Source organism: Protopterus annectens, chromosome 3.part1, assembly GCF_019279795.1.
Source record: "Protopterus annectens isolate FY-2018-M chromosome 3.part1, PAN1.0, whole genome shotgun sequence".
Lineage (NCBI taxonomy): Eukaryota > Metazoa > Chordata > Ceratodontiformes > Protopteridae > Protopterus > Protopterus annectens.
In genome coordinates this window covers 1,189,404,532-1,189,423,176 of record NC_056732.1, presented here as the reverse complement: position 1 = coordinate 1,189,423,176, position 18,645 = coordinate 1,189,404,532, and the positions used below count along the sequence as shown (strand labels likewise).

The 18,645-nt window shown below is 37.8% G+C and overlaps 1 protein-coding gene across 9 annotated transcripts in view; it reads left to right on the top strand.

The window, feature by feature from the left end:
• ADGRB1 (adhesion G protein-coupled receptor B1) overlaps positions 1–18,645 on the top strand; it is a 4,264,735-nt gene that overhangs the window by 3,481,501 nt on the left and 764,589 nt on the right. For all 9 annotated transcript variants that reach the window (XM_044067288.1, XM_044067286.1, XM_044067290.1 and 6 more), the window contains one exon: positions 3,931–4,033. In XM_044067288.1, coding sequence (XP_043923223.1) covers positions 3,931–4,033 — 103 coding nt within the window. The remainder of the gene's footprint in view (positions 1–3,930; positions 4,034–18,645) is intronic.

Sequence of the window (18,645 nt, the reverse complement as noted above, 5' to 3'; positions counted from 1 at the left end):
GAGATTGTATGTAGCAAGTTTGTTTAGTAGTTGGTGGGAAACGGTGTCAAATGTTTTTGACATGTCCAGGAAAATTGCTGAGACTAGTTGTCCATTGTTCTTAAGGTGATGAAATGAATAGTGTTGGTAAAGGATATTAAGGCTGTGTTAGTACTATATTTAGGACTAAAACTGTGCTGGGTGTAGGGTAGTAGGTTGTTAGTGGTAATGTGATTAAGGAGTTGCTGGTGAATACATTTCTCTAGGATTTTAGCTGTTGGTGGGAGGATGGCAGTGAGGCAGTAGTTACAGATATCTGTTTTTTCTGAAGACGTCTCTGACGAAACCGAGTAATAAATGCAAGTTTATGCTAATTTTTGGTCTGCCTTTGTCTTTGTCTATTCCAGTGGTTTTTCTTCAGTTTTGTTTTTCTGGAATTGTGAACTTTTGTGGTTTTCTATATCTATAGAGGGGCCACCCTTGTGGGGGGGAATGATGTGAGAGATTTTTCAGAGGTGAGGTACATGCTGTTCATAGATAGAATGATTGATTAGGATAGAAATAGGATAGGTGATGGATGGAGCAGATATTTTTAGGAATTCATTGGGAAGTTGTTCTGCAGCAAGGCAGCAGGATTTTAGTTTGCTTAGGAGATTTTTTATGTAAGAAGTTTGAACAGGTTTAAAGAGAAAGAGTTAGTAGTCCTTGTGGAAGGTGAGGGGACTGTGAGTGGTAGATTTTGATGGTAATATAAGAGGGAGGTGATAGAGTTAATAAAGTGAGAGTTGAACTGTGAGGCTAAGGATTCGGAGGTGTTGGATGTGGAAGGAGTGGGGGTGGAGGTTTTTCCAGGGTTGAGGAGGTAGTTAATAGTTTGCCAGAACTTTTGGGGATTGTGTAGGAACTTTTGTTGACAGGTTTGGAAGTAGTATTTTTTTATCATTGCTGATTTTTTTCTTAGTTTGGTTTCTTATTTGCTGATAACAGGTGAGATCATTTTTGTTTTTGGTGGATTGGTATAGGGCAGGAGTCAGAGCTGGACGTGGCAGAGTTAAAGATGTTAAGATTTGCAATGGGTGTGATGAGGGTGGACAGGATTAGGAATAAGTATATTAGAGGGTCAGCCCAGGTTGGAAGGTTTGGAGACAAAGCCAGAGAGGCAAGATTACATTGGTTTGGACATGTGCTGAGGCAGGATGCAGAGTATATTGGGAAAAAGATGCTAAGGATGAAGTTTCCAGGTAACAGGAAAAGAGGAAGCCCTAAGATAAGGTTTATGGATGCGGTGAGAGAGGACATGCAGGTGGTTGGTGTGACAGAACAAGATGCAGAGGGCAGGAAGAAATGGAAACAGATGATCCACTGTGGCGACCCCTAATGGGAGCAGCTGAAAGAAGAAGAAGAAGAAGAGATATAGGGCCCTGGCTATAGCCCTTTATTTAAACAGAAGTTTGGTGTCCTTAGAAAGCCATGGTAACTGTTTGGATTTGGTGCATATTTTCCTGACTGGGGCCAGGCTATTTATGATGTCAAGAAATTTGTTGTTAAAGAATTCTACTGCAAGGTCCAGTTTTAGGTTTTTTAATGGTGACCAATCACAATGTTGTAGTAGTAGGTTAAATATATCAGGGGAGTTTTTCTTACTGTGGGTGAATTTGAAGGGACTGTAAAACTGGGTTTGAATTCTTTTTCTTACTAGGAATGCATTGGCATGGTTACTAAGGTTGATTGGTAGGCAGCCAGCTTAGTAACCCAGGTTTGGCTTGTTGGTTAATATCCAATCAAGTAGTGATTCTTTTTTTAGAATGTTTGTCAGCGCGAGTGGGGCAGTTTATAATTTGGGTGAAGTTGTAAAGATTGATAAAGTTGGTAGGACAGTTAGAGGAGGAGGAGAGCCAGTCAAGATTAAAGTCACATAAGATGATAAGTTTCTTGACTGAAACTGGAGGCAAACTAAGAAAGGATTTCTCTGCTGAAAAGATTGTTTCCAGTGGGCAGGTAGGCAGCTATGATAATCATGGATTTGGGAGGATTAATTTGCAGGCAAGTGATGAATATTTCTGCATTGGGGATATCTGGTGAAATGCAGTTTAATTTTTCCACTTTTAAACATAACAGCTATACCTCTACCTCTTTTGCTTAGTCTATCTTGTCTAATAATATTATAATTATTGAAAGTAATTTCAGATGTGGGGTTTTAACCAGATTTCTGTTAAAACAGCTATGTCAGGAGAGTAGATGGCCAGGACAAAGAAAGGATTTCATGATAGGTATTCAGCAGAAATTCAGGAACAAATGCAAAGAGGAGTAACAGTACTGATTGCAGGATAGGCTAAAATAGTGATAAAAGAGAAGAAAAAAGACAATAATTGTAGATTTTCAGTAGTAATGGAGGGCGGATTGAGCTGGCATATATTTATATTCCATAAAAAACTGCTATAATGGAGCTTAAAATAATTTGAGAGGAAATAATCAGCTATCAGCAAGAAATGTTGTTTATGGATGGGAACTGGAATTTGACTTGGAAATAGTCAGGATGTTTCAGGGGGAACCAGAAGTGAAGCATAACATAAGAGGGAAGATGTATGAAGAAATATATGAGTATATTTTGTATGGAAGGTGTGAATTCAGTAGGAGGAAATCAGACAGAATCTTCATATTATTCACCAAGATAAAATAACTGCTCTAGACTGGATATAATTTATATATTTCATGGCAGCTTGTGCATTTAACTGAAAGCTTTAACACACATCCAATGACTATTTCAGATCATGCAACAATAAAACCTAATAAAGTTGTAGGGTAATGAGGTGAAAATGAGACACAGCCACTTTAAAACAGACATGCCCCCACCAAAGACACATCCTCAGTAGAGCGTCTAAACAAGTGAAAAGCATTAAAAACAAGTAAAGAAGGAGTGCTGTTTCTAAACTAGAACCATGTTTATGAAATTATATAAACCTCTATGTTTTCAAGATTTGGAAAGGCCTCAGGAGTGGACAGGTTATTATTTAGGATTCTGATATTCAGCAGAGCTCTGTTAATGTAGATCTCGTTTGAAACTGCTGGGTTGTTTGGTGTAGGAGACTGAATTTGCCTAAATAAGGAAATGTGAGGCAGAAAAGGTCTTTGTCAGTAGGCAGAACTCCTGACGAGAAATAATGAAGTCAACCATCTCCCACCAAGCTGACACACACATGCACACTCTTTGGATCCCCCTGGAATGGCACCAATAACTGAGCCAGAATTCAAACCTGATTTATTTTTTTATTGTGGTATTATTTACATTGATGGCATTACATTGCTTTAGACTAGATGATTAATAGCCTCAGAAACATGGACAGAGATCTTAGGCACGTGATTCCTCATATGACCCAAACTGGAGCATGTAGGATTATTCACTCTCGGTTGTACAATGATCAGGTCATGTTCATATTTAGTAAAAAGGGATCTGGGAGCCTTGATGACATTACATATTCTGGCAAGTGAGAAACATCTGGCTGTCACTCTCCCTTTGCTAAGCCAGGTGAGAATGTGCAAATATGTTTTACTCTTAATTCACCTAGATTGAGTAGTGTGTAAGAATGTGTAATTACTTAAGTCTTCTGACAGGGATATTTTCATGTGTTTCATTTTTTTTTTCTTGAGTGTTTGTTATTATCAGTTGCAGACCTTTGCATGTATATTGTACTTCTGCTATATAGTTTATTTTATAATGTTTGCATGTACTAATGAAACTGAAAACACAAAATAAAATATGCACATTAAGGTAGTGTGAAATTAATCTCCCAGTATTAACAAAAGAAAAAAAATAAAGAATGATAAATAATTAGAATGAGGAAAGAAAGGCAAAACTATATGAAAAAAAGGAAACAGTAAATAATCTGAAGAAACAGGAGAGATGTATATCATTTCCTGCATTCATAATTCTTTTTCATTTTGGTGTTATAGGTACATTCGTTCAGAGCGATCTGTCATTTTGATCAACTTCTGCTTGTCAATCATCTCATCAAATGCTTTGATACTTATTGGACAAACTCAGACAAGAAATAAGGTAATTGTTGCAGGATTTCTATTAGGTTGCATGCTAGATGATTAACATATATTTATTTAAGTTTTATGCAGTTTTCAAAATGGATTGAATGTATTTTAGAGCAGATTTATGATAAAATAGTTTTACTCGATATGGTATGCAGAACAACTGTAGAAATGGTTAGTTGAAATCTAAGAGTACCACATAATCAACTTCTGAGATTTGCAGTGGAAGAAAAGAAACCCTAAACAGGATGTGATGGGCATTTATAGTCAAATGCATTTCCTTTCAGTTGTCAGAGAATGATATAATGATGCTGTACTAGTGTCATCGATCTCCAGAACTACACATGGGTTGGGTTGAGCTTAGTAGAGGTCAGTGCAGGTTTGATAGACCCAATGAATGAGAGAAGCTGTCAGCAGCTGATGGTCAGCTGCCAGAGAGAGAAAAATATAAAGCTAAGAATGATTTACAGTTCTGCAGCTAAGAAAGAAGGAAGATATAATACAGTGTAATATGTGTTGCATGCAGTAAGTGCATGTCAGAGAAGAGGAAGGTTGGGTAGGATAAAAAATGTTAATAAAAAGTATGAAGAGAGGAGAAATAAAACAAAATAATTTATTTGCTAATAAGGAGAAAAAGATGTAGAGGAAGATGAAAAGATGAGTGGTGCGGAAGAGTCTTAGGTGGGTTTTTAGGCTAAGTTAGTGGAATTACTTAAGGATGGAGATATAGGTAAGATATGATAGTTTGTACTTCAAACATTTTGTTTAAAAACATTTTGATTTTGTGCCATTTGAAAGGAGGAATGTCTTCATACTGCAGTTTTCACCAAAGTAGGGAATGAGACTTCTATAAATAGCATTTCTAAACATACCTGTTTCACAGTCTACAGAGTGAAAAAGAAGTTCCCTATACTTTCTTGTATAAGAAATAGGTCAAAGCAACTGAACCAGACATTAAACAGTGAGTAGTCCACCTGTGACATGAAGATGGTATTATACATATGGTTTTAAGCACATTGTGTCATAAAGGCTAATGTGATAGAAGGTGTAATTAAGATGGTTAAACATAAGGATTGATCTCTACTTAGACCCTGTCAGTGCTAAATATTACCAGAGAAGAAGGAACTTGAACATAAGCAGTGTCTTTCGGCTTTTTTTCCTGGTTAGGGGTCACCACAGCAGATCACTGGTGTGCAGATTGATTGGCAGTGAAGTTTTTACAGTGTCGAGTTGCCAGCCCAGCTCCCACACACACACACACACACACACACACACACACACACACACACACACACACACACACACACACACACACGTGTGCGCGCACGCGCGCCTACCTGCATGTTTTTAAAACTCACTTGACCACAGGGAGGACATGCAGACTCCACACAGAAGGTTCTCCAGACAAGAATCGAACTTGAACACAAGATATGTTCAAATTCTTGACACCAGGGGAATGACTGAAGAGTCCGCAGATCAGTTCACCTACCTAGCTACCAAAGAATAAATAAATACATAAAAACTGGGATAAACAGAAAATGTCAGGCATAAGAAGAAGTAGCTATCTGTAAAAAAAGTGACAGATACTGAATTACAGTGTGTGACAGTGAGGGTACAACATAATAGGACAGGTAACTAGAAATGGGAGAGTATTTCAAAAGAGCACCAGCAGGTATTTATAGAATGGTGATACTAAACCAGGAAACATAAGCACTTCTAACATGGAAGCAAAATCTGCTTAAATGAGGCAAGTAACTCAAACTAAACAAATAAAAGAAAGTAAACAAAATAAACTAATAAGTGATTCAAAAGGAAAGTCAGGAAAAAATTTGAAACAAACTGACTATGGAAAGCTAAAAACAATAGTGTGAGTATTTGTTCCAGTTAAAACTGAAACACAGAAAATGCCCTTCTGACTTATAACATCATAAGTAAGTAGGTTACTACTAGGCAGTTGGCAAGATAGATCAGTGGTACCCTGTTCAATACTGTTCCTCTACATGTTACACCTTTTCATTAGCAATTGAGGGACCAGCCCTGGGTTGTATTTGTAGTTACCCCTCCAGTCATCAAGGTTGATGAGGATTAAAGAGCTACTGTGTTTAATGTGAGTAGGGAGATTGTTCCAGCAGAGCGGATTTGTTTTGGGAGAGCTGCCAATCCCACCAGAAGGTTTTGGTCATGTTGCAGTGGAGGTTTGGGTTCTGTATGCATTTGTGGAGTTACCAGTTTTGTGAACATGTAGAAGTGATGCAAAGTAGGATCATTTGAGGCCTTATAGTTTAGGCAGGGGGTCACCCTAAAGAAGTCAGTATGAGAAATAAAAAAAGACAGACAATATTTGAGGTATTATGTATAGGTTGTAAAACTCTGGGCCTTAATTTTCTTATTGAGAAATTGCTGTGGTCTTTCAGGTTGGATCATGTTCTTAAACAGGTACATGCCAAAGAGTGTATTATATTCTGTTTTTAGCCAAATAAAAAAGTAGAGAAGGATTATAACAACCCTGTACATAGAATGTTGAGCCTTTCTAGCTGGAATAAAAAGAAGGCTTTTCTAAATAGTCTAGATACATTGTGAATGAAGGAGAATTCATTGTCTATGATAGTGGCCAAATCCCTAATAACTACAGCAGTTTTAAGGGGAGAGTGTCATTTTTTGTGGTAGATTCATGGGTGCTTATGTTTCTAAATGACATGATACTGCACTTTTTGGCATTTAGCTTTAGACTGTGGTCTAGGTGGTACTTGTTTTATGTCATAGACCCTCGTGAAAGATCAAGGAATACTACAGAGAGTTTATGATGGCTCTAAATTTGCAGTCATCTACAAACATGCTCAGCCAGAGTCCATTAACATTAGCTTGGATATTGGGGAAATAAATGCCAAATAGGAGTGGCCCCAGTATAGAGCCCTGGGAAATCCCACTAGTAACGGTCCTTCTTATGGTGAGTCTGCCCCCAGTCTTAATTTGTAAGGTTCTGTCTGTGAGACATTTTGTAATGGTAGGTTTGTGGGCATTTTGGGTTGGGACCTAATGGTGAAGACCATTGTTGTAGAAATGCCATACCTATAAGCATAGAGCATGGTGCTGCTATATTTGTGATAATCAAGTCAAGTAAATTTGAACACACTATTTAGGAGTGCATTATTTGGTTAAGAATGTTAGCACTGATGAATTCAAGGAAATGTGCATATTTGTTTGCAGTAGTGTAAATTTTCCATTTTATAGATGGTTAGTTGAAATCCCCAAGAAAAATAGTGTTTAGCTCAATGATGCAGGAATCAATGTTGTTAAGAGCCTCTTAGGAAGTGGTTGCAATAGTAGGGGTTCTGTAGGTCTACTACAGTATGATAAAGAACCTTATTGATACTTGCCAGGATATTGATAGGATCAGGGTCATCATTTGTCATATACGTCTAGATGAGATGTAAATGCGGATGACTATGGATGCTTCACTGCTTGTAACAGAGACTTCCTTAGCAGGGGTCTGAACAAGTAATAGGTATTGAATTCTGCTAGAGATAGTGTTTTTTCATTGTAGTTGTACCATGCTTTAATGATGATGCAGATGTCAATAATTCGTAATGTCAGGAATGCTTCTAGGGTGGGCAGTTTAACACTGAGTCTTCTACCATCGAGCAGCACTACTTCTATAATGTCCTGATTTGGTTTGCTAGGTTGGTAAGTAGAGCAGATTGAAATTGCCTGGAAAAAGCACTGTGTGGGTGGAGAAAGCCTTTGCCGATATGTGAAAGCCCTGAGGAGATGGGGTAAACCATCACTTGCAAAGCAGTTAGGACTGTTGACCATCTCCCCCACAGGCTAGCACATGCTGGAACCCTTTGGAATGACACCAAGAACTAGTAGTTGAAGTCAGTTACCTTTTGTTTATATTTTGGAACCATTCTGAGCAAAGGTAGAATTCTGCTGAAGACAAGCTGCATACTAGCCTAAGATATGTACTCAGAGTTCCACCATATCCCTTTTCATTTAATCCAAGGATATGTGTTTTATATCATTCACACCCACATGAACAAGTAATTTTATTTAGGGTGAAGGACTTGAGTGCCTTAGAATATTCTGACACCTGAACTGTAGCTCACTGCTACCTTTTCCTTTCTCAACCTCGTGAACAGTATGTCTTTGTGCCTTACATTGGTGTTACCTGTGACTAGTACATTACTGCTAGTAGGGGCTGACCCTGGAAGCTGTAAGGGTTAAGATGAACTGGCTTGATAATCCTTTGTGGCAGTGTTTGTGTTGCATGGTGTTATGAGTACAGCTTTTAAGGCTTATAGAGGATTTTCTTTAAGTACCTCTGCACAGAAGACTTATTTATTGGCAAATAGTGTGCTGTTGTGAAGTCAGTATGGGTCCTGACAACCTGATGGTTGCAAACAGAATGTTTAGATAAGAGGCAAGCCTCCAGCTTTACTATGTATCTGCATCTCTTACTTGTACGTAGACTCAGTATGTTGTAAAGGTGAGTGGTTGTCAGCATTTGGCAGCTTGTGCTCTCCCTGAGAGGGGTAGGGTTTCAACAGATGGTGCATGGACAGACAGTGGTTCCATGGCTTCAAAACTAATATATAGTAGGTGAGCTGATAAATAATTAGGTACCTAGAGAGTGTTACCTGGTACCAAGTAGTTGAGTTATGTCATGTTGCAGGCACCTAATAGAATAAAGATAAGAATGGGTTAGCAATTTCCTTGGCCAGATGGTTTATATTCTAACTATGTATCTAGCAGAGTGATTTCTTTTTTTTTTTTTTTTTTTTTTTTTTTTTCAAAACAGGTTTATTGTTTTAACATACAAGAGAAATATCATAACAATTTTAAACAATTTTATACAAGTAATTAAAAATAGATATGATTATAACATTCAACAAAACAACTAAAGTATTTACAAAGACATCCACTACAATCAGATCAATTAATTAAAGTAAAATACCATGCTATTGAAATTAGGATTTTTTTAACAAATTTTGTAAATTATCCCATACAATATAATAAGATGTTTTTCTAGTTGTTCTTGACCTAATTGTGTTTATTTCCATATGGCACACTATATTCATAACATTTTTAAATTCATTGAACGAAGGAGGTGTATCTGAAATCCAATTTCTGGTTATTATTTTCCTAGCCACTGCTAGAATAGACCATAACAAGGGAAGCTTAACCTTTTTAACACTTTGAGGTACAGGTGTGTTGAATAATATAAGAGATTTAGAAATAATGAAATTATCTGTAATAGCAGAGTGATTTCTAATGCTGTCTTTATACCTATCAGAATAATTTCTAAAGAACTGTTTTTTAAACAGGTTTAAAGAGATTTTTTTCTCTTTTCAGTTTCCTATTTTGCTCAGGACATGACCTGAAGCAGTTACACATTGCATATGCTGCCAGATCTCAATGAGAGCAGTCACTGGCAAACAATGAGAAGTGAGAGAGCACTGGTTAATGCAGTAGGGTATATTGCCATGTAGAAAGCAGACAGAAGTTGCAGTTTGGTTCAGGAAAACAGAACCGTTACAGGGATGTTGTAGGCTAACTGTGTCCAAAGCAGGTGAATTATGCACTATCTGTGTACAAAGCAGAGTGATTACCAACAGATTGTGGTTTAAAGAGATATGTTTAACTCTGGCATCATCCTGTAGCAGCAGGCTACTTGGAAAGAGAAGTAAAAGCTATCTTTGTCGCAAGAATAGTGATCACCCATAGTTCGCAGTTTAGAGGTTTAACCCTTTTACTCTTGTATCAACCTGTAGCAGCAAGGCACTACTATGTTCTGCTGGGTTTTGATGAGAGTAGGGCTTTGCTCTATTGTAGGTAGGGGAGATAGCACAATATAGCTCAGCACCATGCAGTGAACTGACAGAGACTGGAATTTTCTATACCAGGATGTCCCCGGATTTACACTGTAGATACTATTGTGCAGCCTGGCAACTCCACATGGTGATCCTGGTATAATGAAGAGGGATTTTGTAAGAGAACACTAGGCTGTAGTGAAGTTTAAAGCCAAAGGCTTGCAAGCACAGAGTGTATTGTGCCTTACCACTGTGCAATGAGTAGCCTGTCCTAATGGAGGAGAATGCAGTGTAGGGAATGGCAACTTAACAGCTGCAAAGAATGGCTAATCAGCCTATCACAAAGCTATGTATTCCTTTGCTGGGTGGAAAGATGGCCAGACCACCAGCAAATTTACTTTCCTCCATAAAATAAACCAACAGAATGGTCTAATATAACCGAAAACAGTGAGCAGTGTAAGCAATAAAAATCAGTAGGTAGCAGTAACGTAACAGCTTTGGATGTTAAAAGAAAAAAAAAATATTTACTTCCCTAGTGTTTAAAGGACTTGTTACTGGTCACATCCAGCAGAAGCAGCAATATGGCCCTTTTTTATAGCTAAGTGCTCTCCAGCCAAATGGCAGGCAAGTAAAAAGCAATTTAACAGCTTGATCAAATATATAAATTGCCATTCATGAAGCTATGTATTTCTGTGCCTGGCAAGAAGATTGTCAGAACACAGCAAATTTACCTTCTTCCGCATCAACCACAAGATAAACCAAGATAAGTATCCTAATGCAACAACAAATATTAGGTACAGAAAGCAGCAGATAATTGCAATGCAAAAGCTTTTCAAGGAAAGTAAAAAATATTCACTCCCCTGGTGTTTAGGGGACTGGTTGAAGAACAATTCCAGTTTAGGCAGGTTATATTTAGGCAGCAAGTCCTGTTGCACAGTTCAGAGAACCCAGCCAAATATAGACTATTTAAAAGGTTATACATTATGGTTAGAAATTTAGGTGCAGTACTGACATTTTAGTTACAGTTTTTCAAGATGTTAAAATTAGATGTTCATCATTAAATCTCTGTTGCAGTAGCCTAAGCTATATGAGAAGTATTCTGCCAAGGATTGGATACCCAGCCAGATTTCAAAGATTTAAGTCACCTTCCATGCTCTTTTGCCATGGAAGCTTCCAGTAGTACTCATGCTCTACAGTGTTTTTACTAAGAAAAGAGACTTTTAATTACTTTTAAATTTTTTACCAGCTTGTGCGGCCTAGTTTCCTTGGAAAAGAGACATCATTTTCAGCTTCACCGTGGAACAAACTACTAGTTCCATGGTCGGTCTTCATCCAGCCACAAAAAGAAAAAGTTAACTAAATAGTTGTTGCTTCCACAGCAGGCTAGCTATTTGCTCCATCCTCAAGTGGGTGACTTTGCTGTGGCCAAAACTAGTTCTTCAGACCACTTACTTTTTCCTTGGATCCATCTGGTGGATGAGGGGGGAGCCACATCCTCTGCAGCTGGTAGGGTCTCCACAGTGGACAAGGGAGTCAGAGTCAGTCTTGTTGGTCTTGGGAAAAGGGGTAATGAAGGTACCCATCCCTGTGGAAGCTGCTGCTGCTGCTATTAATAGACCTATTTACCCAAACTTTCCTGTCTAAAAAAAAAAAAGAAAACAGAACATTTATCTTCTCTTGCACCTTTGCAACTGGACATGAATAGTCTTGTATAGGCTATTGACCCATGTTATATGGTGGTTTCCTGGTAAAAGAAAAAGGGATTTCATTTTTTCTTGTAAAGATTCAAGAAACTGAATCAGTTGAGGAATGTGATGAGACAGATACATTTTTTTCTCCTCAGATTTCTGATTTGAACTTTGAGGAGGGCTTGGTATTTGAATCTCCCTTTGACAGGTTCTCTTTCTCTGAAACCGTTTTCAGGATGTGTCAGTGTTCTCAGTTGGGAAACATTGAGGTGTCCCAGTTCCTCAGAAAATTGCATTGCTGTCAACATTGGAGGACTTGTTTGTCACAACCTGCTGTTGCCCTGACAGCCAGCCTGCTGCACCTAAGAAAGCAGGTAGAATACACAAAGTTCCTCAGTCGTTCAAAATGTTTATACACTCATCCTTTTCCTGACCTAGCAGTTATAACTTTAGATAATTCAGCTGCTGTGATGTATTTTGTTAATTCTAATCCTTCTCCTTCTGCTTTTGACAGGAATGGCAAGACAACTGATAACTTTGTGAAAAAAGTGTATGCATCTGCAACTTTAATTTTCCAAATTTTTAATTGTCAGGCCCATGTGTTAAAGCTTATTCTAATTGGGAAAATATTAGAAGTATTTAATCTGCAGTTCATTCTTGTGAGGAAAAATCTGATCCCGATCAGATGATCGAGTTTTCAAAAACTCGAAATTCATATGGTCAAAAAATCCAAAAAAAAAAAAAAAAATCTAACATTTTAACCCACCTACATCCCCCAACACCCCCTGCAAATTAAATATACCAACTATGAGATAGCACTGCAGTGAGGAAAATGGAAAATTTCCCATTTTGCACTATACCATGATCTCCATTCAAAACCATTGAGTTTTTGGAAATTCGATCATGTGGTTCCGACCATATGAATTTGGATTTTCTTAAAACGCAATCACCTGATAGGGATCCGAAAAGTCTCCTTTGTGAGATTTAGTTTTTTCAAGTTCTCAGATCACTACTCATTGTTTAAAGTGTGTATATGACTCTGTAGATACTACATCCAGGGTTGTTGCCACTGGCACTGTATTGAGAAAGTTTGCTGACTGCTTTCTCAGAAGCTCTCAGAAGATGTAAAAAATGAGATTTTAAATTCTCCTTTTTTTGACACTATGTTGCAGAGGTTATCAAAAATGTGAGAGATGCGTGATACCCCCCACTTCTACCAATATGTGATGGGTACCAATATTTGTCATTCCCACATGGGGCTAGTAATTAAGGAGCCTGAATCATCACCACTGACACTGGAGAGGGACGTGCACTTGGAATACAAATGGATACACTCAGTATTTCCAGATTCAGACCCCTCTGCATCAGGTACAATTTCCCCTTAAGAGCACACAGGGAACATACTCACCCGGGGTCTGGATGTCTCTATATCTGTCTCCCTCCAGATCCCCAGTAAGATTCCCCACTGGTACAGTTGTAGGTGTAGGTCCTCAGCTTAGTGTCCAAGCAAAGTCCTCCAGCACCCTCTCTGTAAGCCCAGTGTTTTGTGTCCCTGCACCAAGTAGCTGACACACACAGACTTTAAGAGATTTGATTTGCACACACACACACACACACACACACACACGCACACGCACACACACACACACACACACACACACACACACACACACACACACACACACCTGGGAAAGGCTGGCACAAGACTACTAGCTATGCCCCCTTCTGCCCAGACTATATGGTAGTTATCAGTGCCAGCAGATACTTCACAACCAGTTACTCTAAGGCCCTTAACAAAAGGTGCTCAATTATACTGTGCAATATTAATACTAATACAAATCGAAGTATTTCACCAAGACAGTTAGGCCTTCTAGAGTGGGCCCACACAGTGTTATCAAATAAATATAAGTATTCTCAATGGTTGATACTTTCTAAAAAGGACAAGCCACAATGAGAAGTTTAAATATATTTAATGATACATAATAAAAGCACAAGAAAATACAAAATATTTAATGGGTCTATATTAGATGAATGAACAATCAAAATGTCGAATACAACATGCTCAACACACTTTGATCGAATGTTCATCTAATCGAACCCTTAAAATAACGAAAACCAGAGTTCCGAAAAGTTGAGTTTGTCCCACACCTTCCCTACACTAACATGCAACACACACACATACAACTAATACATATAAACCCATACATTCTCACATCATTCAACAACTTTCAAATCTAAACACACTCTTCTACTTTTAAAAGAAATTGGGGGGCTGTGCCCCCCACACCCACCTAACTATATATACCAACTCCGAGATTGCGCTACATTAGGGAAAGGGCAATTACCTAGTAATCGCGACATACACACACAAGTACGGGATTCACTTACCTAGCCATTCCAGACAGTGTAGCGTCCTTATGTCACAAGCTACACTCACCACCATGGCCAACTAAAACTTTTCGGAACTCCATTTTTCGTCTTTTTCAGTGTTCAGTTAGATGAACGATCAAATAAAATGTGTCGAGCATGTTGTACTCAACATTTTGATCATTCAGTCATCTAATAGGAAACCTATTTAACCACAGTAAACCTGGGTACTACTACTCACCTCTGCCCTTGCAGTCACTCTGTCCATGGGAACATCAGTACCCACCAGCAGCTGTAGCTCACCTTTATTCTCACTGTTACAGGATAGCCCCCTCCCTGAAGTAGCCACATCACCAGTCCTGGCTTCAGGTATGGAGTCTGTCTGGGTCTCCCCCCAGGCTGCAAAGAACAAGGCAGGAAACCACTGGATAAACACTTTATATAAGTAAAGCTTTCGGATACAATCCTTTCTCAATACAAAACAATGCATAGAACCAGCTCTTTATATATAGGTCCAAATATATCACATGCCATGCAGCCAAAATCACATGATATGTCATCCAAATCACAAAAACATTTTAAAGAAACATTTTAAAAAAACTTTTTTAAAAAATCTTAATACAAAAAATTTGAAATACTTTAATAAAACGTTAAAAATATATATTTAGATAAAACTTCAGGCTAAGAGAGATTAGCTCTACTTAATTTAACTAAAATAGGTTTGAGACTGACTTGGCTATTCAAGCCTGGTTTTGAATCACTCATAAGTCTCAAAATCCATTCATATTCTTTAATTTCTAAGTGATTATTTAGGTCCCCTCCCCTAGGTGTAGGTGTAACCTGGTCAATAATTCTAAACCTAAAAAAATGCTGCTGACCAAATTCCTCTATATGTTTGAATAGTGCATTCCTGTCATAGCATCTCCTAATTTCTGACTTATGTTCAGTCATCCTGTCCTTAAGCCTGCGGGTGGTTTTGCCTACATAGAAAGCATTACATGCCTGGCAGGTAGCCAAGTAAACCACATGGGTAGTAATACATGTACCTGCTACTCTAAAACTAAATGTTCTACCATTGATAGGATGCACAAACGTATCATTTTCTGTACTACAAATGTCATCACAACAAGAACAGTTGTGACATTTGTGAGTACCATATTTCACTATAGTAGATACAGGTGTAGTCCTCTCAAAGTCCTTGTAGCATAGTGAACTCTTAAGGGTCCTCATATTCTTATAAGAAAAATTGGGTTTAGGTCCCAATAAACTTCTTAGTTCATCTGATGCCATCAAGATGACCCAATTATCAGATATAATTTTTCTAACAGCGGGTGTCCTTAAATTATATGTAGTTACATATCTAAAAGGTGCTACAGATGTTTGTTTGCACCTAGAGTCAATACTAACAACATCCTCATACAAAACTGGTTTAAATAAAGTCCGCCTATCTTCCCTAATCTTAATGACCTGTTCATAAAGTAGAGATCTATCATACCCACTAAGCAAGAAATCATTAACCATCTCATTTAATTGTACTTCAAAGCAGTCATCATCGGTATTAAGCCTACTGAGTCTGCAAAATTGAGATTTAACAGTACTTCTAAATATGTGAGGTGCATGCATGCTTGTGGCATAAGTGTATCTACCTGAACAAACTTCTTTCCTAAAGATACTAGTTTGTAATGTATCTCCAGCAAGATCTAACTTCAAATCCAAAAATGTAATAGAAGTTTCAGATACTGTCATCTTAAACTTTAGAAAAGTAGATGCAGAGTTTAGATATTCCAGAAATTTTTCAAGATCCTCATGGCTACCTTTCCAAAGTAGGAGGCAGTCATCTACAAAGCATTGAAAAAATGTGATATTACTTTTAAATGGGTTCCCATCACCAAACAAATGCGTTCTTTCCCACTGATAAAGTATCAGGTTGGCATAAGTATTGGCTACAGAGGTACCCATAGCCACCCCTGTAAGTTGTAAATATGTGGAGCCATTAAAAAGGAAGACGTTGTTTTTCAATGTAACATCCATAAGGCTGCAGATAATTTCAACTTTGTTGGGATTATCACATGTGTGTGTCCACAACAATTCTCTTAAAAGCTCCAGGCCTATATCATTAGGAATAACGGTGAAGAGTGATACAATGTCCAAAGAAACTAAAAGATACTTATTGTTAACTAAAGAAGCTTTTTCTTTATCCATCCATCCCCTTAATTTCTGCAATAAATCAAAGCTATCTTTAATGATAGAATCACATTTAGCCAGGTATGGAAGCAGTTGCCCATGTAAATAAATCGAGATGGGTTCTGTAACACAACCCGCACCAGAGACGATAGGTCTCATAGGTGGATCTAGCTTAGATTTATGAATTTTGGGGAGACCATAGAGATGTGGTATAACTGGATAAGTAACAGTGAGATAATTAAATAACTCAAGATCTATATCACCACTCAATTGCAAATCATACACAACCATGTTTACATATGCAACACTTTTTTTCACATCCAAACTGGTAATGCATTTAAAAGCTTTAGTGTCTTGTAGTAACTTAAACATAGAATCCATATAATCAACTCGGTTCATAAGAACCACAGCACCTCCTTTATCAGCCTGTTTTATAATTATATCTTTACAGGACTGTAAGCTCTTCAAAGCCTTAAATTCACCATAATTTAAATTAAATCTTTTTTTCTTTCTAGTAGATGGATTAAATAACTGCCTGATATGAATTTCACAAATATCATGAAATGCTTTAACCACTGGAGTACTGGTGGGTACAAACGCATTTCACGCCGCTTGTTACCCCCAGTAGCTTCAGAACCACCAAATAGCAGTTTTAAATTTAAAAGTCTGGAGAAGATTTTTAAATCAGTTAATGCTGATACTAAATTTTCTTCACAGCAAGGGACGAAATTCAGGCCCTTTGAAAACAATGAATAATGAGTGTCATCTAACTCTATCGCTGATAAATTCAACGTGCCTCGGATAACTTGCGGCTCTGTTTCCCCAGTCCTAAAGGGCTCTCACTTTTTCTTTTATTAGACATACCTGACTGCAGCACCGGGGAACCTCTGTGCTGCAATATACGTTCCTTAACTGTCTCTGGGCGCTCTAACTGGAAGCGCTTATTAGAAAAGTTCGTAAAGTTAAGTGTTGACTGCTGTGTTTTCTTCATAGACGCGTTCTGAATGCCATCAATTGATTGCAACGTAGCACTTCTTCCCTCAGTACTGGTTTCCATATTTACTTGACGTAACAATGTCTGGACCAAACTATTAGCTTCCAGGGACAGGGGGCGTTCTTCTACGAGTGAGACAGACGAGCCAGCTGCATTAGGTGCAATTTGATGAAAATCATCTAGAGTATCAAGGGTATTTTTATTCGGTGTCTTAGGTTGGACATTAGTTTTAATGACAACGTTCTCCTTAGGCCAAGAGAAGATATTACCCTTATTAAAATCGTTTATATCGCACCACAGCTTTCGCTTCTTGGTCGCTTCCATCCTTCCATCAAGTGTGTGTATTCTTTCCATCATACGCTGATAGTCATCCGACATGGCAGTAAACACAGGCATGTTAAGTAGAGTACTTTCAAGGGTAAAAATCTCCTTTTTAAGGTCCTCCTGACTTTGGTGAAAAAGTAATTCATCAAACACATATAATCAATACTGAGTTTGATATTCAGCTGCTGCCATCTCTTTAACAAATCAGGGTAAGCGTTCCCATACGAGGGCATCTTTAAAATTCTGAGCCCCCTGGGAACAATACCCTTATCGATGTATGCTAAAAAGCTAAAGCGCTGCCACTGCAGACGCTTAAAAGTATGTAATTTTCTTTCTAGCATTTGCAAAGTCTTAGTATATTCCACAGTACCTTCTGTATTTGAGGTTGTAGAGTCCATATTTGCAGAATTAAAGGGCTCAATATAGCCCAATAAGGGATTCTTCTCTATGTTAATAAGAGACTTAAGAGAGCTTGTTGGAGCTGCCATGATAGCTAATAGGCTGCAAAGTAGACCTTAACACAGTCTCCCAAAGGCAGGACAAGGAATTGAAGAAAATAAACGCCAGGAACCAAAATGCAAAGAACAAGGCAGGAAACCACTGGATAAACACTTTATATAAGTAAAGCTTTCGGATACAATCCTTTCTCAATACAAAACAATGCATAGAACCAGCTCTTTATATATAGGTCCAAATATATCACATGACATGCAGCCAAAATCACATGATATGTCATCCAAATCACAAAAACATTTTAAAGAAACATTTAAAAAAAACTTTTTTAAAAAAACTTAATACAAAAAACTTGAAATACTTTGATAAAACTTTAAAAATATATATTTAGATAAAACTTCAGGCTAAGAGAGATTAGCTCTACTTAATTTAACTAAAATAGGTTTGAGACTGACTTGGCTATTCAAGCCTGGTTTTGAATCACTCATAAGTCTCAAAATCCATTCATATTCTTTAATTTCTAAGTGATTATTTAGGTCCCCTCCCCTAGGTGTAGGTGTAACCTGGTCAATAATTCTAAACCTAAAAAAATGCTGCTGACCAAATTCCTCTTTATGTTTGAATAGTGCATTCCTGTCATAGCATCTCCTAATTTCTGACTTATGTTCAGTCATTTTGCCTACATAGAAAGCATTACATGCCTGGCAGGTAGCCAAGTAAACCACATGGGTAGTAATACATGCTTTCTATGTAGGCAAAACCACCCGCAGGCTTAAGGACAGGATGACTGAACATAAGTCAGAAATTA